Genomic DNA, 25,922 nt, shown 5'->3' on the forward strand with positions numbered 1-25,922 from the left:
TAGGATGAGAGACAGGAAAGGGAAAAAGCCTGATCCTTACTTTTGATACATGCTTGTTATTATAGATCTTGTATTATTAATTTATTGGCAGAGGTTTATGTAAAAGTCAGTTGTTGTAGAAATTAACCTGTGCCTTTGGTAGAAAGACTCTTCTTGATGTGCCTTTTATTTCTCACTTGTCTCCTTAGGCGAGTAGTAGGAGTTCTTCTCGTGAACAGGAGCTGGCCTTTAGGTCTTACGTGCTGGTCGACTCAGTGTGCAAAAATCTTCAGACCCTGGCTATGGCAGTGGCTTCTCAGAAGGCTGTGTTGTTAGAAGGACCAATTGGATGTGGCAAAACTTCATTAGTTGAACATTTAGCTGCAATGACAGGTAGAAGGAAGCCCCCTCAACTTCTCAAAGTCCAACTTGGAGATCAGACTGACAGTAAGGTAACTAAGAAATGGCAGATTTTGGTGGGTGAACATGCTTTGACTATTTAATTAAAATATTGCTTTTGCTAAGAAACTGAAATAACTGATATTCCTCCTAACAGAGGGGATCATGCTATAAAACCTCAGGTGCCCATTATAACCCTGTAAAAGTTTAATGGAACTAATCTTAGGGTGCGGCACTGGCACCTCAGGTGTGTGGTTTCAATAAGCACTTCATCTTCTTTCTATAGATGCTGTTGGGAATGTATCGCTGCACAGATGTCCCAGGGGAGTTTGTGTGGCAGCCTGGGACCTTGACACAGGCAGCCACCAAGGGACACTGGATCCTTCTGGAGGATATTGACTATGCCCCCTTGGACGTGGTACGTCATCTCCACAGTAACTCACTAATTTCTTGTCTTCAAATTGTGTTAATAGTGATTCTGGGGCATTATTTAAACAATACAGGTTATTTCGTTAGAGATGATATGTTGATTATCCACCTAATCTATTTGAGTTCTTGGATTACCAGGTTGATCTCTTGTTTGATAGAAAATCAGTAAAATTCTGCTTATCCTGTTTCCTGTAATAGTTGAATGTGTGATCAGTTTCTCAGTATATTTTTTTCCTCATTTAGTTAAAAATGTGATCAGTATCACAGCCTTTCTAAGAATAGGCTCGGTGGGAAACATCTTATGCATGATACAGATACATTGAGAACTTTGAAGCCCACTCCCCAGCTGTGGCATCTGTAGAGGAGTGAGCTGAGGACACAGGAAGGAAAAGATGATGTTACAGGTGCCTGCTTGTCTTTGTTCAATTAAGGAAAATAAACTGGATGTATATTTCCGACTTTTTAAAAAGATCACTTTTCTATGTGTATGAAATTTAGCTATGGAGGCAGTCAGTCCCTGTGTCTTCTGTATTCTGTGAACTATGACATCCCCACCACCACCCAACTCCCACCCTAAAATGTATTGCAAAATGAAAACAATCTTTCTGTGGGCAGACTTTCCCAAGATTGGTTTTAGTTTTCTTTAACGTGAACCTTAAAGCTACCTCTATATGGACTTTACCCTCTTGGATTGAAAGAGGAGATAGGGAGGAAGGAGGAGAGGTGGGGCAGGTCTTTGGGTTTAGAGAGATATGAAGGGGAAAGGGTGGCTATAAATATGTGTGTCTTACGACACATGCATATTTCAGAGTCTGAGGTAAAGATGTAATGGAGTTATTGGCCTAGTGTTACCACTATGTTCTAAGATTTTAACGCTAAGTTTTATAGGGCTGGAACTTAGTTTTCTTGATAAGCCGGGGATGACTTCTACCAAGTAGACTTTACAATGAAACTGAATTATAAATTACAAGGCCAACTTAAAAGTATCTGTTGAGTCTTAGCCCTTTCTAGTGCTCTCTTTCCTGGACAAATTTTTTTAGACCTCAGGATACCTGAGAAGTCATTAGGATTATGAATCATAGAATTTGAGCCAAAAAAGTTAGACGAACAGAAGGGATTTTCCATTCAGGTCATGATGAAGCATAGGCGTCTGTCCCTGTCCCATTGCTAAGTACATGCTGTGATGACCAGGTCCAGATTCAAGACTAAACTGTTGCTTTCTGACTTGTTCTTACTTGTCATCACTTGGGTCACGTCTAGTACATCAGAAAATTCTTTGAGTTCCGTTTTGTGTTCCATTCCCCTTTTGTTACTACATTTGATTCCAGAGGGTATGTTTATTCAGTTGATTATGTTTAAACTTACCATTATAGTAAAGTTGTATTTACTCAAAAATACTCCTTCCCTTGATTATTATTTTGTTATTTCCAGAACTCAGCTAGTAGTGAACCCATTACTGTTTCAAGGTAGCTTTTATAGATCGCATTCAGGATTGTTGCCTTTTGTTTCAAGTTTCATTGTTACCTTGGAGTTGCCCCTCTATTACTTTCCCTTTCTACTCCTAGCCATGTATGAATTAATGATGCTTAATAAAATTATGTTGATATTTTAGAACCCTCTTTCTCGGCTCTTTGTTCTTCTTACTTTGTTTTTCAAAACTTTGTCCTTAAACTCCCATCCCCTACATCCATATGTCTAATCCATACTTTTCTCAGAAAATCTCTACTTAGATTCCTTAGAGGGTGCAGGTTTTAGGATGTTCAAAATGGGCCTTGTCTGCTGTTTTCCCAGAACAACCTTTCCTGACACGTAATAGCCAAGCCAGAAAGAACTTTGCTGTCTCCTTCCTCTCGTCTCCCACTCACTCAGTCTGATGCTGCTGAGTGCTTTTTATTTCTTACTCTGTTCCCCGCTGGCCTGCTGCCTTAGCACAGGGCTTCTTGTTTTTGTCTCTGTCTAATCTATCTTGCCATCTTACCTTTGTTACTTGACTGATATGTTTTTTCACTTCTTTCCATCCAGGCTGGCTTCCTTTCAGTTTATCTTCCATATTGTTGTATAGTTCATTTTCTAAAACGTAAAATAAAGCTTTTTTCTCCTGAATAAAATCCTCTCAACCACTCTCATGAAAAAGTTCAAACTTCTTAGCTCAGCACAGAAGACCTTTTATCCTCTGTCTCATAAGCCTAGTATTTTTTCACTATTTCACGTGCACATTCTGCCCTAACCATCACAGACTCTTCTCAGGACACACTCTTAGGCATGTATGTTTTTATTCATTTTAATATTTTTACCTAGAGTGATTGTGCCGTTCCTTTCCCACCAAACCGGACTAATTTCTGTTCCACTTTAAGACTCAGCGAATGGCATTACCTCTAGCGTGGCTTCACTGCCTTGCTTCTCATCAGCTCCACACTCATCGACAGCCTGTTTTCACGTGGTGTTTTGTTCATCGCTTGGGGTCACACCAGTTAGGCTGTGTGGTAGTTTGCCAGCTACCTCCCATCAGACGCGAGGCTGTAATGCCTCAGTCGTGTCTGGAGTTCTAGTGTCTTGCTTGATTCCGGTCTATAGTAGGCACCCAGTGAATGTTGAACAAGTAAGTTGTTCTGCTGGAGTGTAGTTGACTCCAGTATTCCCACCTGCTTTGACCCCAGTTTATGCTGTGAGAAGTAGCATTTCCTTTAAGTATGTGTTTGTCATTTGGTTAGAGGGCTGGTTTTGTTTTTGTTTTTGTTTTGCTACTTCTGTCTTTATAGCTTTGTCCCTGGAATTTTGTGATTTAGATTTCTGTGCTGATCCCTCTCTTGGAGAATGGAGAGCTCTTGATTCCTGGCCGAGGTGACTGTGTGAAGGTGGCTCCTGGATTTCAGTTCTTTGCAACCAGGAGGTATGTCCTATTAACCCTTTTGTTTCCATGATGGAGCCTCTGGCTCATGAGTCCACATACTAGAGTGCTGAGCACGCAAGTCCAGGAATAGAGTTCTCTGGGCGTTTAAACAAGGTTAGTTGGAACAGGCCCAACCTTCTCATTCCCGACTGTTTTTCATGGAGATAATTAATTTAGAAAATAAAACCAGTCTTCAAAACCTTGTTTTCATATTTTCAAACATAATCAGAAATGACAGTTGTCAGATAGCCCTGGATTTGAATCCTGACACTAACTTTTTGTATCTGTATGTACCTTGCTTGGCTGATTCTGATGGGACCAATAATGCCTGCTTTACAGCTTGGTGTAAGTTGTAAAGTTTAGGTGAAATGACTTTGCACTGAAGACCTGTCACATGGTAGAGTGCCCAACCATGATGGTGGCGCTGATGCAAATGAAGCCATGTAGACGTCAAGCACTTTAAATAAATAAGTTGAAGATAAGCATCAACCAAGGAATAAAACCTAAAGAAACTTATGTTTATGTCCTTATCTACATTTTAAAATAATGTGAAGGCAGTGGCTTATTTCCTACTACCTGACTACCTGTACAGTTTCTCCAAGATCTTAAAATGCCCAAGAGGGAAACTAATGCTACACTGTGTTTAGTGATGATGTTAGTGTATACTGTACCTCTGTGAACATTCACTCCCAGATGGAATGCAGAGCTGATCTAACCGTCTTCAAGGAGCACCTTGCTAGACCCTGATAGTTTTAATAGAACCTGTTTTTATTCACAGTGATAGTGAAGTTCTTTCCTGGGAAGTCACACCAACTTCAGTTCATTTCTTGGTTTTGCCATTTGTAGTCATAGTTGAGTGAGCAAGAGACATTTTTCTTTCTCTTCCTTATGGTTCTTCCTTGCAGTTAGAGGAAAAGAAGATCACTGTTCCCTCAGGGCAGTTGTTATGAGGATTAAATTAATGGCTTAAGTGTAAGCCTGTGGCTTGCCCAGAATATGTGTTCAATAACTATTCCTTGTCTTCTGGGTATTTTAAATAGTTTTAGGTACTGTAGCTTTTGGTAAATAAGCAGTGAACTTATTTTTAGTGCTATGGGTCTTGGTTTGTTTTCTTTTTCCTGAAGATACATCTTAATAAAAAGAAACATGTTTTTGAGATCAAAATGCCTAATAGGACTGTTTGCAGTAATTTGAAAATAACTTGGTTAAAGCTCTATTACTCTCCCCAGGAAAATAGTCAAAGCTGCATCAATGGCAGCATTTGATTGTCATCCTCCCTGTAAGCCTAGCATAATAGTGTCTTGACACCAGAAGGAATTGTGAGTTTTATTCAGATGTGACACAGTGAATCACAAGGGATAACCAGGGACATAATTCAAGATTAAAACTTAGGAATTTTGTGTGACTCTGCTTTTTATTTTGTAATACAGATTGTTGAGCTGTGGAGGAAATTGGTATCGACCACTAAATAGTCATGCTACTCTGCTAGACAAATACTGGACCAAAATTCACCTGGATAATATGGATAAGGCAGAACTAAATGAGGTATGTAATTATTTGAAAGTATCAGTGCTTTTCTTTTTTACTTTTCATTTATATTAAAAGTTTCAGTGTTATGTTAGTTTCCAGTATACAAAGAAGTGAATCAGCTCTGTTGTTGTTTAGTTGCTAAGTCGTGTTCAGCTTTTTGCAACCCCAGGGACTGTAGCCACTAGTCTCTTCTAGGTCCATGGGATTTCCCAGGCAAGAATCATGGAGTGGGTTGCCATTTTCTTCTTCAAGGGATCTTCCCAACACAGGGATCAAACCCATGTGGCAGGCAGATTCTTTACCACTGAGCTGCCAGGGAATTCCTATTTTAAAAGTTTCAGACTATGCAGAGAAGAGAAATAGCCCAGTAAGTCACGAAAATACTCACCACTCTAAATTTAGCAGTTAATGTGCTAACATTTTACTATATTAACTTCATCTAGTACTTTTTAATATTTGCTAATATATTTGAAAGCAAACCTCGCAGCATTTCACCCTTAAATACTTTGATGCATCTCTAAGGGCATTTCCATATGTAACCACAATATCAATATTATAGCCAATAAAATGAATTATTATTCCTCAATAGCACTTCATTCTCAGACCACATGAGAATTTCCGCAGTTGTCCTCAAAGGATCTTTCTATTTTTGCTAAGTTGATTGTAACTAGTATCTTTCACACTTAACAACTTCATGTGCATTTCCCTCTGGACCTTAATGGAAACTGAGATGACTTGGTGACAGGCTTTATACAGTAGTTCACTTTGTAGTATCCCTGGTTCTCTGTGACCCCCAAGCGGTGTGCCTCACTCTATGCTGCCAGCCTCTCTCCTCCTCTGCGTCTGCCTTCTCACTTGGGCAGCTTTCTGTCTCCCAGCACTGCACTTTGGACAGTAGCAAATAAAGTATTGTCAGTGAACATTCAGGCATGGCAGGGTCACTTTCCTCTTTCTTGGTGTAAATTTTTACATAAATAAGTGGCACCAGACAACCCCAAATATTTTATCTATTATTAGCATTTAAGTGTTTATTAACAGAGGAGTTTTCAGAGGGCACCAATTACTGGATCAACCTTCATATGATTTCTAAGAACCCTGGCCTTGATGGTGTGAATTTGGAATCTCTGTAGCTTTGTGAGTTTCTTATCTCACTGTAGTTCTCAGTTGTATACTTGCGTGTCTATACGTCTTTCTCTCCCTCTCTTGCTGCTCTCAACTGTAAGCTCCACCAGGAACCTACTCAGCTTTGGTGCCCCTGGCATCCGTTCCATGCGTCACAATTCATGTCTATCGTATTGCTCTGACATAATACCCCTCTTTTTTTCTCTTGCTGTTGTAGTTCTTTAAATGTTTTGTTTTCAAACTTTTAAATATTGATAAGCATATCATGTCAGATTAGTTTATCATGTGATATTCTGTTTACATTCTAACATTTATGGTAATAACAAGATATTTTTTGTCTGAGGTAGAAAATGACTAATTGGTTGGTACATATAAACCACTATTCAGAACTTTTTTCCCAAATAACCGAGCCCTACTAAAGTGTTAAACCTAAGTTTTTTTTCAAGTAAAAATAGCTTTTTTCCCTCACCGTGATTATAAGTATACATGTTCATATGATGGAATTACTCCTCAGCAGTAAAATAGAGGGAACCGCTGATACATACAGTGATGCTTGGGTGAATGTCAAAACCATGATGCTGAGTAAGAGAAGCCAAACTATGCGCTACATCCTGTGTGATGCCATGAATATGAGGAATTTGAAAGCAGCACTGTGCTGACTGGAATCAGGCTCAAGATTCCAGGGACAGGGGTGCTGGGGAAGGGTGTGATCACAAGGGAACTCTTGTTTTATTTTATGGGTGATGGAAGTATGTATTTTGTTTATGGTAGCCACAGTCCATGAATATGGTCAGTTTTGAAAATGTTCCGTCTATACACAGAACATGTTTATTCTCTCTTTGAAAGATCCACATGTGTAGCAAATAAAATGAATTTGTTGATTTTATTATTCACTTCTGTCTTTAATTTTTAATACATTTGAAATATTAAAATTTGTAAAATCTTCCAATTTAACAAAAAGGTATGAACAAATCAAAACCTGTGAGATCTAATACTTAAAGTGACACTATTAAAAGATTTTAGTTATCTTTGTAAATATGTGGACTTTACCTCTTTAATATATATAAAATATGTTGATATTTCATATAAATTGGAATCATGGTATACTTCTTAAGCTAATTTAAATATATTAGCTAATAATATTTTTAATACATACGTGATATTTTTCTTCTCAAGTAGATTTAACAAATCCATATCATAAATATTATGATATTATGACCACCAAGTATTAATGCTGCACAAAATTCTTAATAATTATTGAAGTGAATTAGACTAGATCTTTGCTTTCTAAATTCTACTGTCTGATAAAAACTACTTTTTATCAGGACTTTAACACTAGCTCCTTTTGCTGTGTTCTACTTTAAAAATAAAACTTTTGTTTCCTTTTCCACTAAACTATTTCATTTGTGCTTTTGGCTGAGAAATGACTTAATGATGGTACTGCAATTGTCTTTAAAACAATCAGAGTATGTAGTACTTGAAGTGCATGGGCTTTGGATGCCCATGTTGTTTGAGACGTCTTTCCCATCAAGCTTCTGTACCCAAAGCTGTGTGATAGGTCATGAGATTGCCAGATAACAGTTCTGGAAGAAGTCATAGTCTTTGGGGGGTTGGAGGTAATGGGTGAAAGTGGTAGTTCTTACACTTGCTCAAGATGACAGATCTCCTAGAGAAATTCATTCTTGGTGTGCTTTTAAAAATCACTTTGTCTGCTGCTAATTTTTTTTTTTTTTTTTTGCCTTTTTATTCCTCTATCAGGTTCTTCAAAATAGATATCCCAGCTTATCAGCAGCAACCGACCACCTGCTTGATATTTATTTCCAGCTTATTGGAGAGAAGCATCACTGTCTGAGCGAAAGTTCTGTTGGAGGGGAACAGGCACCAGAGGAGGTTCCAGAAGCAAGACAAGAAAACAAGAGACTAAGCCTTGAGGGAAGAGAATTGTCTCTCAGGTATTGGGCTAAACGCTTTTGGGTTGGTATTTTAAAAATTGCTTCTCTCAGAAGTTCTTAGCAGCTCAAACTGAGTGGTTACAAGAAGTCTGATTTTGAAATTAGACGTTCTCAGTCTCTAATCTGGAGAAAGAAATGGCAACCCACTCCAGTGTTCTTGCCTGGAGAATCCCAGGGATGGTGGGGCCTGGTGGGCTGCCATCTATGGTGTCTCACAGAGTCGGACACGACTGTAGTGACTTAGCAGCAGCAGCAGCAGTCTCTAATCTGTTTGAGATCTATAGTTACTGAATGGGAAGGCTTATGAAGATAATATTATGTTAGCTTTAAAAAATAACTTTTTTCTTACAGTTTTATTGAGCTGTAACTGACAGCTCTGTATAAGTTTATGGCATATAGGATAATGATTACATGCATATGGAATGATGACTACAAGTTGAGTGAACCTCCATCATCTCACAGATACTAAGTTAAATAGTAAAAACAATTTTTTCTTGTGATAATGTAACAACTTTTCATATATAACATTCTGCTGCTGTTGCTAAGTCACTTCAGTCGTGGCCAACTCTTTGCGACCCCAGAGACGGCAGCTCACCAGGCTCCCCTGTCCCTGGGATTCTCCAGGCAAGAACACTGGAGTGGGTTGCCATTTCCTTCTCCAATGCATGAAAGTGAAAAGTGAAAGTGAAGTCGCTCAGTTGTGTCCAGCTCCTAGCGACCCCATGGACTGCAGCCTACCAGGTTCCTCCATCCATGGGATTTGCCGGGCAAGAGTACTGGAGTGGGGTGCCATTGCTTTCTCCCATATATAACATACAGCAGTGTTAATTATAATTATTATGCTGTATATTGCATCCCTAGGAATTATAATTGGAAGTTTAACAAATAACTTTAAATTCGGAAATAGTGGAAAAAGTTGGAAAACTACTGACATGGTTTTTTCACTGGATGTCCTGTTGGGACAAATGGGGTCGTAAATAAGATTTTGGGGTTTTGCTGTGTATAGTAAATTCTCTTCCTTTGAGCTACATTTGCAGTGGTTGACTTGCTCTTCGAGAAGTGACAATTGGGAATGGGCAGCTCCCCTTAAGTTTGCTCTGAGAGTTAATTGCTCCTGTCTCTTGCTACCTTGTCTGGTATGGATGGGGGAGAAATGAATTATAGGTTGCTTCCTGGTAGAGGTAAGGAAAGGATCCACTTACACTTTTTCCTGACTTAACACTGTTTATATTCAGTTGCCAGAAAAAGGGAGAGTCTGTGGTCAGACGTTCCCAGACCTAAATAAACTCTGATACCTTTGATATCTTTGACCTGTGTTTTTTTGTTTCTTACCTTTTTTTTTTTTTTAAGGGATCTACTTAATTGGTGTAATAGGATTGCCCACAGCTTTGACAGTCTGTCTTCATCAGCATCGTTAAATATTTTTCAAGAGGTAAGATATAGTCTTCCTGCTTGTTTTCTCTGTGCTCTGCGAGGCTGCTAATTTCCACTGTTATTTTCTGTCTCTTGACTATTATCAGAAAGTTTTTCTATGGTGTAGGTACTGTGTATATCTCTAGCTAGTTAAAACTGAACTGAAGTTGTCTTAGCACTAAGTGAGCATGATAAATGTTTTGTGACTCTTGAAATGGGTTACCCCTAATTTCAAATAAGTCTAGTTTGAAATAGAGTAAAACAGATGCTGAAATTAAAGCTTAAATGAAAGGAAAAAATCCCCCAGGTGGTAATACTATTGTAAGGCAAAAAAGAGTTTCTAAGATGTTTAGTATTAATTTCTATGTATAATTTCTTAGTCTGTTTGACAGATTTGTACTTGTCTGATCCCACCACTTGCCCCAGCAGGGCCTTTTTAACTTTAGTCCAGAGAAAGGTATGTGGGTTATAAAGTCTGTTCTTGTATGCTGGGCTAGGGGGAAAGTGTGTTGTGCAAGAGGGAAGCGCTGTTGAATTACAGCTCTGCCATATTCAGTAAGAACAGAGAGAGATTTATTTCCACCTGGTTAAGAATAAAAGTGGTACCGCCTGAAGATCTTTGGGCTCTTAAAACATTGACCCGTTTTGACTATAAAGTGTTACCGTGTCTGTCAGCTAGGATTAAGGAAAGGATAGTGACCTGTTGTGGTGAGCAGTATCTCTGGTGAAGGTACTTTAAGTAGAAAGAACCCTGATTCAGAGCACACACTTAAGCCAGACCCTGAGGTGCTGTGTGCCAGTCCTTTAATCTCCGAAATTTCCTTCCCGTCCTCCTACATTTTTCATCTTCCTACAGGGGGAGGATCTTCTTTAGTCTCTATTTGAGAGAGAGAGAGAGAGAGAGTGAGAGTGTGTGTGTGTGTGTGTGTGTGTGTGTGTGTGTGTGTGTGTGTGTGTGTGTGAGACAGCCCATAAGGTGTACAATTCAGTGTATTTTAGTATATTTATAGAATTATGCAACGTCACCACTAAGTAATTCTAGAACATTTTCATCACCGCAATAAGAAACCTTGTAACCGTCAACCATCATGCCTATTTTTCTTCTCTCTGCAGCCTTTGACAGTCACTAATCTACCTCCTGTCTATAGATTTGCTTATTCTGGACATTTCATATAAAGGAAATCATACATTAGGTGACCCTTTTATCTTCTTTCACTCAGCATATTCTCTTGGTTAACCCATGTTGTAGCATGAGTCAGTACTTCATTCTCTTTATGGCCGAGTAACATTTCATTGTATTGATATACCACATTTCATTTATTCACTCGTACGTTAATGGATATTTGGGTGGTTTTCACCTCTCGTGAATAATGCTGCTGTGAACATTTGTGCACAAGTATTTTATTAATATGGGCTTCCCTGGTGGCTCAGTGGTCAAGAATCCGCCTGCCAGTGCAGGAGACACGGGTTCGATCCCCGGGGCAAGATTCCCTGGAGAAGAAAGTGGCAGTCCACTCTAGTATTCTTGCATGGGAAATCCCATGGACAGAGGAGCCTGCTGGGCTGTAGTCCATGGGGTCACAAAAGAATTGGACACTCCTTAGTGACTAAACAACAACAACATTTTATTAATGTAGAAGTAAAAATGAGAAAATATGGGAAAACAAACGGTAAAAAATATTCTCCCATTCAGAGATTCCCCTGTACTATTAATACCTTGGTGTTTCTCCTTGTACATCTTTGTCTATGCGCATGGAATTAAGAACTCTTTTACTATATTAGAGCCACGCCCCCCAGCCCCTCAAAAACCCCACACTACCTTGTTGAAGAGATCAGGCCAGTTGTTTTATAGAATGTTTCACCTTTTGGCTTTATCTGGTTGCTTCTTCTCTGTTTTGATACCAACTGGTGTCCTGCAATTCAGTCCAGTTCTGATACTGCCTACCTGGAGGTAGTGTAGACCACACAGGTTCAAGGACTGAGTCCTCCACAAGACCATCCCACTTCAGACTCCAGCCACAAGTTTTGGAGGCCCACCCACGCTTAGGACCAATCAGCTGTAAATTCAGGGGTTCCCACAAACTTCTCAGGTACAGTGATTGTCTCATAGAATTCTCTGGAAGCTCTCTAGTTACTGTACAGGTTACAGTTTTATTATTAAAAATATTACTCAGGAACAGTCAAATGAAAGAGACACATAGGGCAAGATTCCAGGAATCTGAACACAGGCACACCTTTGGAGGCAGGGTGTGCCACCTTCATCATACATCGTGTTGTCCGCCAGCCCCTCCACCCTCTCCAAGTGTTGGGGATGGAAATTTCAGTTCTCCTGTTTGAGCTTGGTCTTTCTCGCCTGGCCATTTCCTCTGATAAACTAAGAAGGGCTCATCTGGACTTACCTTGCTTAGCATAATAAAACCAGTAGGGCCCATGAAGACTGGTGAATAACAGAAGACACTCCTTAGTCCTGGCGATGCAGAATTTTCGAAAGGCTGTGTAGGAATTAGGGACAAACACCAGATAAATTCTTATTACAGCAGAAGACATGCATCTTGGCTTCTCAGTAGCGGCTAAGTACTGGGTTAGGATAATGACAGTATTCCTTTATTGCACACCAAGAATTTCCCTTTACAGCTCAGAAGTAATCTTTCGGTGTTATCTCCACTGTCTGAGAATCATTTTCCATTACAGAATCATATACCTACCTAGGGATTAATGCTAATTGCTATTTTTGCCTGAATTTTACATTTGCAAACTCAGGGCTGCGTGTGTGTGTTTTCCTAATAACCAATATTTTGATAATAAAGCCTTAACATTTTTGGTGTCCTGTCTCTGTTGTGGTAACATCTTTAAGTCTAGGGTTGGTACCTTATTTGTACTCTCGTTTCAGTCTTTCTTGTAGAAATGTTCCTGTTAGATTTTATGTTCCTTCCTTTTGTGGCCTGGACAGCAGTGCTTTGTCATTAATGTATTATTTAAGAAGTCAGTTGCTATTTGCCTTGGTTATTTTAATAGGCCCTGGACTGTTTCACAGCAATGCTTTCTAAGCAGACGAGCAAACTCAAAATGGCAGAAGTCATTGGAGGCAAACTGAACATTTCCAAGAAAAAGGTATGTAGTGCTGTTTCTACTTGCTTCTTGAAAGGAATTTGGGTTATTTAGCTTACTTGGCTGGTCTCTGGCCCTTACCTAGAAAAGCTTTTGCAAAGTTGGTAGTTTCATTGCTGCCTCTCATGGACATAAAACTCACTGTCTCTTGGATAAGTAGTTCTCCCTGTGGTCCGCATTCTTAAAGTGAGCTGCCTTGTGTTCTTTCTCACATGTGCGCCTTATTTTCCAGTGTTTAAGGAGCATGTTATTATGTAGGTTCTGGATTCAGGACTGGAACGATGTCTTAGCAAATATTTCAGTAAGCCTTCGCATTTCCAAAGCTTCAGTTCAGTTTGGTCGCTTAGTCGTGTCCGACTCTTTGTGACCCCACGGACTGCAGCACACCAGGCTTCCCTCTCCATCACCAACTCCCAGAGCTTGCTCAAACTCATGTCCATTGAGTCAGTGATGCCATCCAATCATCTCATCCTCTGTCGTCCCCTTCTCCTCCCACTTTCAGTCTTTCCCAGCATCAGGGTCTTTTCTGGTGAGTCAGTTCTTCGCATCAGGTGCCCAAACTATTGGAGTTTCAGCTTCAACCTCAGTCCTTCCAATGAATGTTCAGGACTGATTTCCTTTAGGATGTACTGGTTGGATCTCCTTGCTGTTGAAGGGACTCTCAAGAGTCTTGTCCAACAGCACAGTTCAGAAGCATCATTTCTTTGGTGCTCAGCTTTCTTTATAGTCCAACTCTCACACGCATACATGACTACTGGAAAAACCATAGCTTTGACTAGACAGACCTTTGTTAACAAAGTAACATCTCTGCTTATTAATATGTCTAGGTTGATAATAGCTTTTCTTCCAAGGAACAAACGTTTTTTAATTTCATGGCTACAATCACCATCTGCAGTCATTTTAGATCCCCCCAAAATAAAGTCTGTCACTGTTTCCATTGTTTCCATCTGTTTGCGATGAAGTGATTTGACCAGATGCCATGACCTTAGGTTTTTGAATGTTGAGTTTTAAGCCAGTTTTTTCACTCTCCTCTTTTCACTTTCATCAAGAGGCTCTTTAGTTCTTCGCTTTCTGCCATAAGTGTGGTGTCATCTGCATATCTGAGGTTATTGATGTTTCTCCCAGCGATCTTGATTCCAGCTTGTGCTTCATCCAGCCCAGCATTTCGCAAGATGTACTCTGTATGTAAGTTAAATAAACAGGGTGACAATATGCAGCCTTGACGTACTTCTTTCCCAATTTGGAACCAGTCTGTTGTTCCATGTCCAGTTCTAACTGTTGCTTTTTGACCTGCATACAGATTTCTTAGGAGGCAGGTCAGGTGGTCTGGTATTCCCATCTCTTGAAGAATTTTTCACAGTCGTGAAGAAAACATAGCTGAAGAAAAATTACTTTGATTTTTTTAGAAGTATCTTTTAGGAGTATAGCTTTTCTTGACTGTTCACTTTATGTAGGTAGATAGAGGCTTATTTGAATGAATAAATTGTAGTGTTAGGGAACATTCATAATCAGTATTTTTAAAAACAGAAACTTGGAAAATATTTTAAAATAAAATTAAATGCTAACTTGCCTATCTAGGAAGCCGAAAGTGCTTCTAGAGAGGGCACAATAAGCCTCATGATTTAAGTGTTTGAAGAGTATGCAGAATTTTACTCAGGTGAATCTTTTCCCCTCCCATAGGCAGAATTCTTCTGTCAACTTTACAAACCAGAAATTGTGATCAACGAGCTTGATGTGCAAGTGGGTCGAGTGCGGCTTCTACGAAAACAAAGCGAGGCTGTCCACATACAGAGGTAATCAGGGTTCCAAGCTGAGCTCAGCACTGTGGGGTCATTGGGAACTTGGTGCAAGGAGTATTTGGTCCTGACCTTTTCCTCTGAGTAAAACACGTGTCTGAACTGTGATCTCTCCAGTGTGCCAGACTGGTAAGGAGCAGTGATTTCCCAAAATGTGTCCTGTGAAACTGGATATAAGGAGGTGGAGAGTGGTGATGAGGGTCCTTAGAGATTTGGGACCAGCAAAGATGTATCTTTGATTTTATCCATTTTAACGTATTTATTTAGTGAAGTAAGCATCACTTGGAAGGCAGGCTTGGTCCTAACATTAGTCTTTTAATTCCTTGAAGGCTGGAATTGTGTAAGTTTCTGAGATCTAGTTACCATTTACTAAATATTTGCTGTATTCCTAACATTGTGCTCAGTGCTGTTTTGCATGTTTTTGCATGTGGTTATAGTAATCCTATGAATTAATGTGTTTGTTAGCACCCTAGGACTCTCCTCACGAATTAACCATAAACTTGATTCACGTATGCATGCATGCTAAGTCGCTTTAGTCATATCCAACTCTTTTCAACCCCATGGACTATAGCCTGCCAGGCTCCTCTATCCATGGGGTTCTCCAGGCAAGAATACTGGAGTAGGTTGCCATTTCCTTCTCCAGGGAATCTTCCCGACCCAGGGACCGAACCTGGGTCTCTTGTGTCTCCTGCTTTAACATGTGAGTTCTGTACCACTAGGGCCATAAACTTGACGGTTTGCCATAAACATTTCTTCTCAGTTCTGGAGGCTGGAAGGCTGAAACCCAGGTGTTAGCAGGGCCACGTTCCCTCTGAAGGCGCTTGCCTCTTCCTGGCTTCTGATGGCGTGCACTAGTCCTTGGTGTTCCTTACCTTGTAGCTGCTTCAGTTCAGTCTCTGACTCCATTGTCTTATGGTCTTCTTCCCTGTGTGTCTTTTTTGTGTTTCTAAATTTCTCTTTCTGTATGAGAACACGGGCCATTGGATTTAAGACCAGCCCTTAAGTCCAATACAGTATGATTTTTATCTTATTATTCCTGTAAAGACCTTTTTCCCAAATAAGGTCACATTCACAGGTACTGGGTAGACATGAATTTGTGGGGGACTTACTGCAACTAGTAAGTGTTGTTGTCCAGATTGTACAGATTAGGAAACCAAGGCTAAGAGAGGTTAAGTAATTTGCCCAAGATGACATAGGTAGTGCAGATGTTTTATCTTGTCGGTGTTTTGAATTTCTAGAGCCTAGTGAAGTACTGGGTATGTAAATGCTCCATGTTTATAGAATGAATTCTGCAGTTGTTATGTTGCGCAGTATCCCATGCAATGTGAAGACAGTCCCTTCTCGAGTTGTCTCGCTTGTCGAGTCTGGTTCCTCAGAACAGTGCTGAGAGACGCTTGCAGCTTGCCTCGCCAGCTGCTTACGCACTTTCACCTCCCCAGGGAGAAGTTCGCCTTTGCTGCTGTGAGGCCATCCTCTATCCTTATCGAGCAGCTCGCGGTGTGTGTCAGCAAAGGGGAGCCTGTGTTGCTGGTGGGAGAAACTGGAACTGGCAAAACCTCCACAGTCCAGTATTTGGCTCACATTACAGGTAACTCCTGGAGAGGATGCACTCTGCCCTAGACAATAGACATTTCATTTCATACCAACTGCCTTTTTAAAAACTAGAGTCCAAAGAATATTGGAACTTAAAAAGTGCCACAGCTCTATTTCCCCTGGAGATAAGCACTGGAATCTTTTTCCCTGGAAACAATGTAATCTCTCCCCCTGGAAATAACTACTATTAACATGTTGGTATTAATTTTTTTTCAGTTCTAATCTATGGCCTGCACATACATAGTGCTTTGGTTTTGTTTTGAAACAGATGGGATCCTTCCCTGTATTGTGTTTAGTTAAGCACATTGATCATCTTTAAAAACAGAACTGCCTCATTCCTGTTCTGATGTCTAAATTAATGTTTCACACTAGATATGTATTTAGTTCTAATTCATAGACATTGACTTACTGAAGGATTGTTTTGTTGTTATTTTCAGTTACCTGATGCTAGAGCAGTGAATCTTTCATTCTCTCTGGGTTAGATTAAAATTTTGAACAGTCAAGATTCTGAAAATAAAATGAGGGGTCAGAGGAAGTGCGCATTAAAAGATTTGCCCATGCCTGTGTTCGCACATCCTTAAGGATCACAGTGGCTAGTCAGTCTTTGCATTTTCAGAATAACTCTTTATACCCTTTTTTTCTTAAAGGCCACCGTTTGAGAGTTGTCAATATGAATCAGCAAAGTGACACTGCAGATTTGCTGGGAGGGTAAGTATGGTTTTAAACCTTTTTCCTGTTATTTCGTGTTCACTGCTTGAGGTAAGAAACACTTCTTTCCTATTAAGCTCAATACTAACCTTGGAAGAATGTTCAACAACTTGCCCCCCGTGCCTACCCCAGCAGGATATTTATTAGGGTTTATTAAGGAACTCTTGGGTATGTAGATGTTTCTCTTCATTTTAAAGAGTTTTTGAGGTTCTTGCTCTCAGAGATCCTGCTGAGGGTGTGGGGTGGGGGCTGGAATATAAAGGCGAGTATGCAATCAACAGTGGATAACAACAAACTGTGGAAAATTTTTAAAGAGATGGGAATACCAGACCACCTGACCTGCCTCCTGAGAAATCTGTATGCAGGTCAAGAAGTAACAGTTAGAACTGGACATGAAACAACAAACTGGTTCCAAATCAGGAAAGGAGTACGTCAAGGTTGCATATTGTCACCCTCCTTATTTAACCTATATGCAGAGTACATCATGCGAAATGCTGGGCTGGAAGAAGCACAACCTGGAATCAAGATTGCCGGAAGAAATATCAATAACCTCAGATATGCAGATGATACCACCCTTATGGCAGAAAACGAAGAAGAACTAAAGAGCCTCTTGATGAAAGTGAAAGAGGAGAGTGAAAAAGTTGGCTTAAAACTCAACATTCAGAAAGCTAAGATCATGGCATCAGGTCCCATCACTTCATGGCAAATAGATGGGAAACAATGGAAACAGTGACAGACTTTATTTTGGGGGGCTCCAAAATCACTGCAGATGGTGACTGCAGCCATGAAATTAAAAAACGCTTGCTCCTTGGAAGAAAAGTTATGACCATATGACAGCATATCAGTAAGCAGAGATTGCTAGAGATTGTCTGGTCCAAGCTATGATTTTTCCAGTAGTCATGTATGGATGTGAGAGTTGGACTATAAAGAAAGCTGAGTGCCAAAGAATTGATGCTTTTGAACTGTGGTATTGGAAAAGACTCTTGAGAGTCCCGTGAACAGTGAGGAGATCCAACCAGTCCATCCTAAAGGAAATCAGTCCTGAATATTCATTGAAAGGACTGAGGCTGAAGCTGAAACTCCAAAACTTTGTCTACCTGATGCGAAGAACTGCCTTATTTGAAAAGACCCTGATGCTGGGAAAGATTGAAGGTGGGAGGAGAAGGGGACAACAGAGGATAAGATGGTTGGATGGCATCACTGACTCTATGGACGTGAGTTTGAGCAAGCTCCGGGAGTTGGTGATGGAGAGGGAAGCCTGATGTGCTGTAGTCCATGGGGTTGCAAAGAGTCAGACACGACTGAGCAACTGAACTGAACTGAATGCAGTTAAGTAATATTTTCCTGAAGAGTATGTTCTTGAGTTATGCTGCCTTCAAGTGAGACTCTCCTGCAATTTGTTTATCTTTGAAAGGTTAAGTAGCCTCCACTTGGTTAAATGAAACTTCACTGTGGTCAATTAAATGCCCTTCTTCCTTTTGATGTTTTTGAATATGTTAGTTTTTGAACAATTTTAATATGTGCTGAAGGCTGTAAAACTGATAGATGCTATTGGCATACCTTATGTTGAATGATACTAGGATCTGTCCCATTAGTTCTAAACAGTTGCTTGCACAAATCCTTAGAAGCATAGAACAATAGCAGTTATTGTTCTTTTTTCTCTTTATGGCATCTACGAGAAGCTCTTTATTTACTTTTTTTTTTTTTAAAGGACACTTTATACTGTAGCATTATTTTTACTTTTGCTCTTTCCAGTCTCTATACCTTCCTGCTCTGGGTGGAGTGCTAGTGTGGAATCCTGCTTCCTTTTGTGCTTCTCATTTTCTTACCGTCCGGGCCCTTAAATTCTGCTCTGCACGTACCTTGACGATGTATTTTAAATTTCTATACTGTCTTAAAATCTGTCAGCTGAGACTTAACCTCTCTTACTCCAGTTCTTCTTTCACTGTTTTTCCTCAGTGGTCTTTTCTACTTTGCTTTTATGTTACTTCTGTTCAGTTAATTGACAGTCTCCCCTTTCCCTCGTTGTGGTACTTGCAGTGTGTTCTTAGTAATAAATGGAATTTGTTATTTAACTAGAATGCCTGTTGTTGTTGTTTAGTTGCTCAGTCGTGTCCAACTCTTAGCAACCCCCTGGACTGTCACCCGCCAGGCTCCTCTGTCCATGAGATTTTCCAGGCAAGAATACTGGAGTGGGTTGCCATTTCCTTCCCCAAGTATGTCTGTACTACTGTCTGTTTCTACTCTGTATTCTGTAATGCTCTACGGTTAAGTGTAGCTAACACAGATGGCATTGTTCTTACACTGATTGAACATAGGCTGTATCAGTCTCATTTAAGAATTTGTAGTAAATGGCAACCTACTCCAGTGTTCTTGCCTGGAGAATCCTGAAGACGGGGGAGCCTGGTGAGCTGCCATCTATGGGGTCGCACAGAGTCGGACACGACTGAAGCGACTTAGCAGCAGCAGCAGCAGTGTTATAGCAGCCATTGCAAATAGTGTTTTCTTCTTTAATTCCTTTCTGTTTTAAATGCAAGTAGTTTTAAATGTAGGGAGTACACATTGTGCCCTGATGCAATTGATAATACAAAAGGTTGAAAGCAGAATGTGGTAACTGGAATTTTATTTTTGGTGCTAACTTATTAGTAGGTTAGCATCAGTAATCAAAAGAAAACTTAGATACAATTCAGTTTTTGTATGGCTGGAAGTATACCTTATCTTCTGTCCTTTTGTATTACTGACAAGCGGTGTGTAAATCACATCTTTTAATATATATCTTAGATGTATGAATGACTGCTTAAGAGTCTTTGTGTATAAAATTTGAAGAACAAAAATGATTTTACTAATTAAAAGGCAAGGGTATGGAAGACAAAGGAGTGGGTAGGGAGAAGGGGTATAGAAACCTTCATAGTTCTATTTTGGGAATGTGTGGTTAGTTTTATCTAACTATGAAACTGGTTTATGTTTATTAATAATTTGTTTATTAAACATATTTTGCATTTATCAAATACTATGGTGAAAGATAAAAGAAATTTATAGTCCTAATTAGTCTGACTTGCAAATCTGGATCCTTTTGATTGTTTTTTTCAAAAGTTATAATTCAGGATAAATACATTTTTTAAGAGTAAGGCCTTCAAGGCCATCAGGCACTTGAGCTACATTCCTGCAGATTGCCTTGTGAGTTTTGTTTGCATATATACCCACTTATTTTTTTGATTAACGTTAGTGTGGTATATCTTTCCCCTCACTTTTAACTCATTTTTGTCCTTCTATTTAAAGTAGATTCTGATAAATAGCACATAGACCTACAGATTACCTGAGAGTAGAAAAGTCAACCAAATTCCAACAGCACTGGGTTGAGAGAGCTTATGGGACTCTGTAGAAAAGAGTAGATGATACAGAGGACTTAAATGAAGCAGATAAAACCATTCCAGAAAATGAAAGTCTGCACTAAACGGCCAGACACAGAACACACATTCACAGTGCTGGAAATGGAGTTGGGAGGGGCAGCCTCTGAAGGAGAAACAGGCTTATAGGGACGGGGCGGGGTCCTTGGAGAAGTCGACAATGATGGAAAGGAGAAATGCAAGGAAAATTAAAGATCTTACAGAAATAGAAATAAAATGGCCAGCCTGCATTCTCCTCTGAGCCCCCCAAGGAAGCATCATCCATGAAGGAAACAGCACAGGAGATAGCAGGGCACAGGAGCCTGTTCTCAGACTCAGAATCCTGGTCCCAAAGGCGGGGAAGCGTTTGCCTTCTCAGTTACTCATCACGTGCTGTTTCCTGTTTCTTTTGCACTTGATGTTCTTTCATGGATGGTCATTTTGGAGTGTCATTTTCTTTTGTTCTAGTCATTTTCAAGTGAACTCTTGTTTGTGGTCTCCATGTATCGTGTATGTAACAGGTAGACCCTGAGTGACTGTCCATGAGGGCCAGGTGCTCTAGACCTCCTTCTCTTGGCCTTCAGGTTGCTCCTGAGGCAGCCTGAGGTATCAAAAGATACCTTGGAAATTCTAGTCTCAGTTCATAGTTTGATTCATCACCAACCTATGACAGGTTGGTTTCCATTGAGTGTTTTTGTTAGTTTATTTTTATTTTCAGCAAGCTGTATATATGTATGTTCATTTTCGCCATCATTTGAAGCATTTATTGACTTAACCGGCCAATATGCCTTCAATTTTAAATGAACAAGCTTTTTTCTTAAGGAGCCCAGACTAATTTGAAATATAAAGCCATTTCTTTCATGAATTCAGTTCACTGATCTAGTTACTCGTTGTAGTAATTGTAACAGGTTGCTCTTCAATGGCATTCCTGTGCCAGGCCCTCTTTTGAGTTTTTACCTGTTCACTCACTTAGCCATCTTAACAACCTGTTCATTATTCCCATTTACACATAAGGGACCTGAGGCTCACAAGGATTAAGTGCTTTGTTCAAAGTAATGGCTAGTCTGTGACTTGAACCCAGCTGTCTGCCTGAGCATCTGCCTTCTTCATCATCACTCTGCTGCCTCAGTTAACCTTGGATCCCATTTATTCCCTCATCTTTAAGACTAGCTATTTTATTTAAATAGCATTTGTATTTTGCTTAATTTCTCAACATTCCGCTGTTGACATTCTGGCTCATCGTCCTCTGCCTAGTCCAGTGTAGGGCTTTCATCTTTCCTGCTCCTCCTGCCTCTCTTTTGTTTGGTAGATGGATGTGATTCTGTGATAGTGTGATCAGATTACATCACTCTCTTCCTCACTGACTTCAGTCCATGTGGAAGGTACTACAAACCCTTCATCACCTCTCCAGGGCACTTCTCTCCTTCCTTCAGCTCTGCTGCCTTGCCAACCACACTTCCCTCTGTGTTTCCGTTTCCTCTGTCACCTCCCCTGCCACCCAGGGGTATTTACTTAGCCAAACCCTTTCTTGTTTGATTGCCTTCAAATTCCCATCTTTAACACAGCCTCCTCTGACCATCACAGCTAAAGTACTAAAATCCTTCTTTCACCCCCTCTGCTTTCATTTTATCTACTGGCACACCAGTTTCTACTTGATATTTTATACTAGTAGGGATCTTCCTCTATTGTCTCTTTGGTTAGATTGTAAGCTCCTGAGGGGCAAGAGCTGGTGGGTCTTGTTTACTCAGTGCTGAACCCTAGAGGTGCTCAGTAAATCTCAGTGGAATGAATGGAGTAAAGGAATGTTTTTACTAATTAATGGGTCGGTGCTTACTGGGAAGCGAAGTTAAGTTTGTGAAGTTCTCATACTTTCTCTGAAATCGGACTTTTCCATGTAGATGCTCAGTTTCAGGGTACTGGGTTCACTTGTCTCATTGTTCCTCCTCAGGCCAGTGAGTAAATAGTATCCATGATTCTCCAATTGTACTTGCTTGTTTTGAAACATTTTGATACTGTTTCGGTTCTCAAATTATATTTCTTGGAAACAAAATTGAGGTTATCATCCCTGAATTGTAGTATTTAGTATCCTAGGCTGAAGAAAATTGTACGCTTGATCTTGTATAATCTTCCAGAATGATTAGTGCTGCTTGGGCAACTTACCTTAAATCTAGCCAGAGCAGTGTTTCTTGACTCTTATTACTTCTCCCCACCCCAGTAGTAAATTTTAATTTAAATGAATGAATTCCCTAATTTCCCAACCAGAAAAATAAAATGCTAGGAAATAAAAGGGAATCTTAATACTCAGAAATAAATAGTTGAGCCTTGGAGGGTCACAAACCATTGCAACGTCTAAAAAAAAATTTTTTTTTTTACTGTCCCCCTCCCCCAATTTTTAATCTCTTTGAGAGCAGTCTCTTATGTTTAAGTACAAGATGCTTAAGTAAATCAATTTCAGATGTTATATTTTTTCTTAAAATATCTCAAAAACATTTTGGTCACTCTTAATAAAATATGGTTTATCATTAAATATACATCATGATTATTTAAATATATTAGTAAAATAAATGACATGCCTCTCACTACCCAGTTTGGAACTTCAAATTTTTTCATAATTTGGTTATCTAATGATTACCTTTAGCATAGACCCTTCAAACACATGGGGGAAAAATAGATCATAATTTAAAAATTTAACATAGATTTTAAGTATTTTGCTGTTGTTTCTGATTTTGATGTAGAAGAAATCTTAACACCTATTCCTGTTTTCTTAGATATACTTCCCCGTTTCTGTTAGCTTCAGAAGTTTGTGAATCACATATCTGCCTTTGTTTCAGTTACAAGCCAGTGGACCATAAGCTTATTTGGCTGCCTTTACGGGAGGCATTTGAAGAACTCTTTGTTCAGACATTTTCGAAGAAGCAAAACTTTACATTCTTGGGACACATTCAGACGTGTTATAGGCAGAAACGGTGGCAAGATCTCCTGAAACTAATGCAGCATGTGCACAAGTCAGCTGTCAACAAGGATGGGACAGAGAGTGAGACTGGTAGGTGGCAGCCCGGGCTGCTAGTGGGAGGTCATGGCTGGAGTCTAACAAGCAGAATTAGGAGAGGAGTTTGGGGCAGAATGATGCAATACGAATTAGGGATTGCTGGGACTTAGGGCAAACATGACTAATGCTGAAGTATTGTTGCTCCTGGGATTCAGCAAGATTTCTATAAAAGTCAGTGGTTGGTGGTGTTGATGTACAAGTACCACTTAGTGATCAGTAAGTCACGAATGCTTAGAGGAAGAGATTATTTCCAGAAAACTGGATTCCACCATGAATGGGGCTTTTGGTGGCTTAGTCTCTACTTTCTCATCTATTAAGTGGGAATAGTGGGATTAAATGAGTTATCTAATGCATATGCATATAAATGAACTGGCCAGTATGGTGGCTGCATATGGTTGGCATCGTGTAAGCATTTGGACTTAACTTTTTACACTTCTAAGATGTGATTTTTGTGTGTGTTTTGTTAATTATGTGGTTTAAGTTATATATATTATGATGCAAAATGTATTTTTAATTCTTGTCTTTATTCTTGTCTAGGGTCACTACTGAAAGAGAAGTGGGAAGCATTTGGTCTTAGACTCAACCATGCCCAACAACAGATGAAAATGACTGAGAATGCCCTATTGTTTGCATTTGTAGAGGTATTTTGCTTTGATTGTTTAGGTTAAGGGAATGTTGAGTTGATGCAAAATGCAAGTTAAAGAGGCTACTGTTCTGTCTTCTCCTCATGTTGACATTTTAGGGCTGTTGCTTAGAACAGTAAACACTTAATGAAAGAATTCTTTGGGGGGTGTTAAATGTCTCTTTATAGATGTGTTAAAGTCTTTTTTATATAGTTTAAGAGTTTAATTAATTTTGGCTGTGCTGGACCCTCACTGCTGCCCGGGCTTTTCTCGAGTTGCGGCGATGGGGGCTCCTCTCTAGTTGCAGTGCCCAGGCTCCACATCGCGGTGGCCTCTCTTGCTGTGCAGCACAAGCTCTAGCTGCAAGGCCTCCGTTGCTGTGGCTCCCAGGCTCTAGAGCGCAGGCTCAGTACTTAAGGTGCAAGGCCTTAGTTGCTCTGTGGCATGTTGGATCTTCCCAGGTCAGGGATCAAACCCGTGTCTCCTGCATTGGCAGGCAGACTCTTCTCCACAGAACCCCCAGGGAAGCCCAAAATTGTGTGTTCATGAGACTGTCATTATTATTTTGTAAGATGCAGTTGAGGATAATTCGTGAATTTTTTATTGTTTTGTAGCTGTGTTTGTGTTTGTGGGTGGGAGGTGGATTTGGATCCATTCATGTGGGCTACATTTTTTATTCCAGTGCATGAGTAGTTGTACTATTTTCTGTCCTGTGACCTTGCAGGATCAGTGTAATTGAATATTTGTGACTTAAGTTTTTTTTATATTTTTATTAAAGAAAATCGCAATAGTCTTCAGACCTCTCACCATAAGGGTGATGCAAGAATCTTACTTGAGATGATGTCTTAATGAGAGAGAGGTCCCTCAACCATATATCTGTTGTTGTGGAGAATTTAGACATCAGCTCTTCATCTTATTACAATTGTTTTTAAAATAACCAATGAAATTATCAAGTGCTGTCAAAATAGGGTTTATACCTATTTCATGACTTGGCATCACACTGAAGTTCCATACATTTGGTCTGGTTTTTTGTTTTTGTTTTTTTTTTTTTTTTACTTATAGAAGATTCTTTATTAGGATCACCGTGAAAGCAAAAGTATAAAACACTTAAATAACACTAAAACAGTTCAGTTTCTGATACGTCAGTTGAATGGATTATAAGGTTTGTTTTTCAGTGCTTTTGAAAATAGAACTTCAAGAGATAAAATCAGGAGGAGAGGTTCATTTTGACATTCTTCAGAAACTGTGAAGACTCTATATTACAACTACTGCACACTCTTGGTCATTTATCTTTTCTTGGTGTACTTACAGCCTCACCCTGTGTTTATTTTGGTTGCGTTTAGTAGCCATTTGGATGCTTTTAAACATCTGAATACATTGTAGGTTTTTATTTACCTCACCACCCATATAATGCAGTGATCTGGGTTATTGCATCTCACTCTTAGGCTCAAAGATATTTCTTTGACCTTTTTGGACATTTGAAAAAAGTTAACTTGACCTTAGCTCTGGCGGCCAGTTGGCACCATTGGCATCAAGGCATAAGCTCATCAGGCAGGAGCAGTTTGCCCCTGCCTCTGCTCTAACCCTGCTCTCATAACTGCTGTTGGTGAGTGTGTCTGCATCTGAAATGGATCCCTGACATTTGATTTCATCTTCTAGGGTACATTAGCTCAGGCCGTGAAGAGAGGAGAGTGGATTTTGTTGGATGAGATTAACCTGGCTGCTCCAGAAACTTTAGAATGTCTGAGTGGTTTGCTTGAAGGCTCCTCTGGCTCCCTGGTGTTGCTGGATCGAGGAGACACAGGTAGCTCTTGATCCTCCTGGGGCTGGACTTGACGCGAAGCCTTTTGACCTTTTTAAAGTAGTGTTCTTTCAGTTAGGCAGATTGCATGGGCCTCTCAGTGTGATTTATTTATTCTGTAGATAGTAATTCTATGCAGAGTCT

General features: G+C 39.8%; 1 protein-coding gene across 2 annotated transcripts in view; it reads left to right on the top strand.

Annotated features, from left to right (window-relative positions):
* MDN1 (midasin AAA ATPase 1) overlaps positions 1-25,922 on the top strand; it is a 144,868-nt gene that overhangs the window by 21,743 nt on the left and 97,203 nt on the right. For both annotated transcript variants that reach the window (XM_013966483.2, XM_018053145.1), the window contains exons 6-18: positions 189-431; positions 665-796; positions 3,594-3,697; positions 5,128-5,242; positions 8,108-8,301; positions 9,652-9,733; positions 12,730-12,825; positions 14,503-14,615; positions 16,058-16,206; positions 16,859-16,919; positions 23,137-23,348; positions 23,892-23,995; positions 25,637-25,781. In XM_013966483.2, coding sequence (XP_013821937.2) covers positions 189-431; positions 665-796; positions 3,594-3,697; positions 5,128-5,242; positions 8,108-8,301; positions 9,652-9,733; positions 12,730-12,825; positions 14,503-14,615; positions 16,058-16,206; positions 16,859-16,919; positions 23,137-23,348; positions 23,892-23,995; positions 25,637-25,781 — 1,750 coding nt within the window. The remainder of the gene's footprint in view (positions 1-188; positions 432-664; positions 797-3,593; positions 3,698-5,127; positions 5,243-8,107; positions 8,302-9,651; positions 9,734-12,729; positions 12,826-14,502; positions 14,616-16,057; positions 16,207-16,858; positions 16,920-23,136; positions 23,349-23,891; positions 23,996-25,636; positions 25,782-25,922) is intronic.

Source organism: Capra hircus, chromosome 9, assembly GCF_001704415.2.
Source record: "Capra hircus breed San Clemente chromosome 9, ASM170441v1, whole genome shotgun sequence".
Classification (NCBI taxonomy): domain Eukaryota; kingdom Metazoa; phylum Chordata; class Mammalia; order Artiodactyla; family Bovidae; genus Capra; species Capra hircus.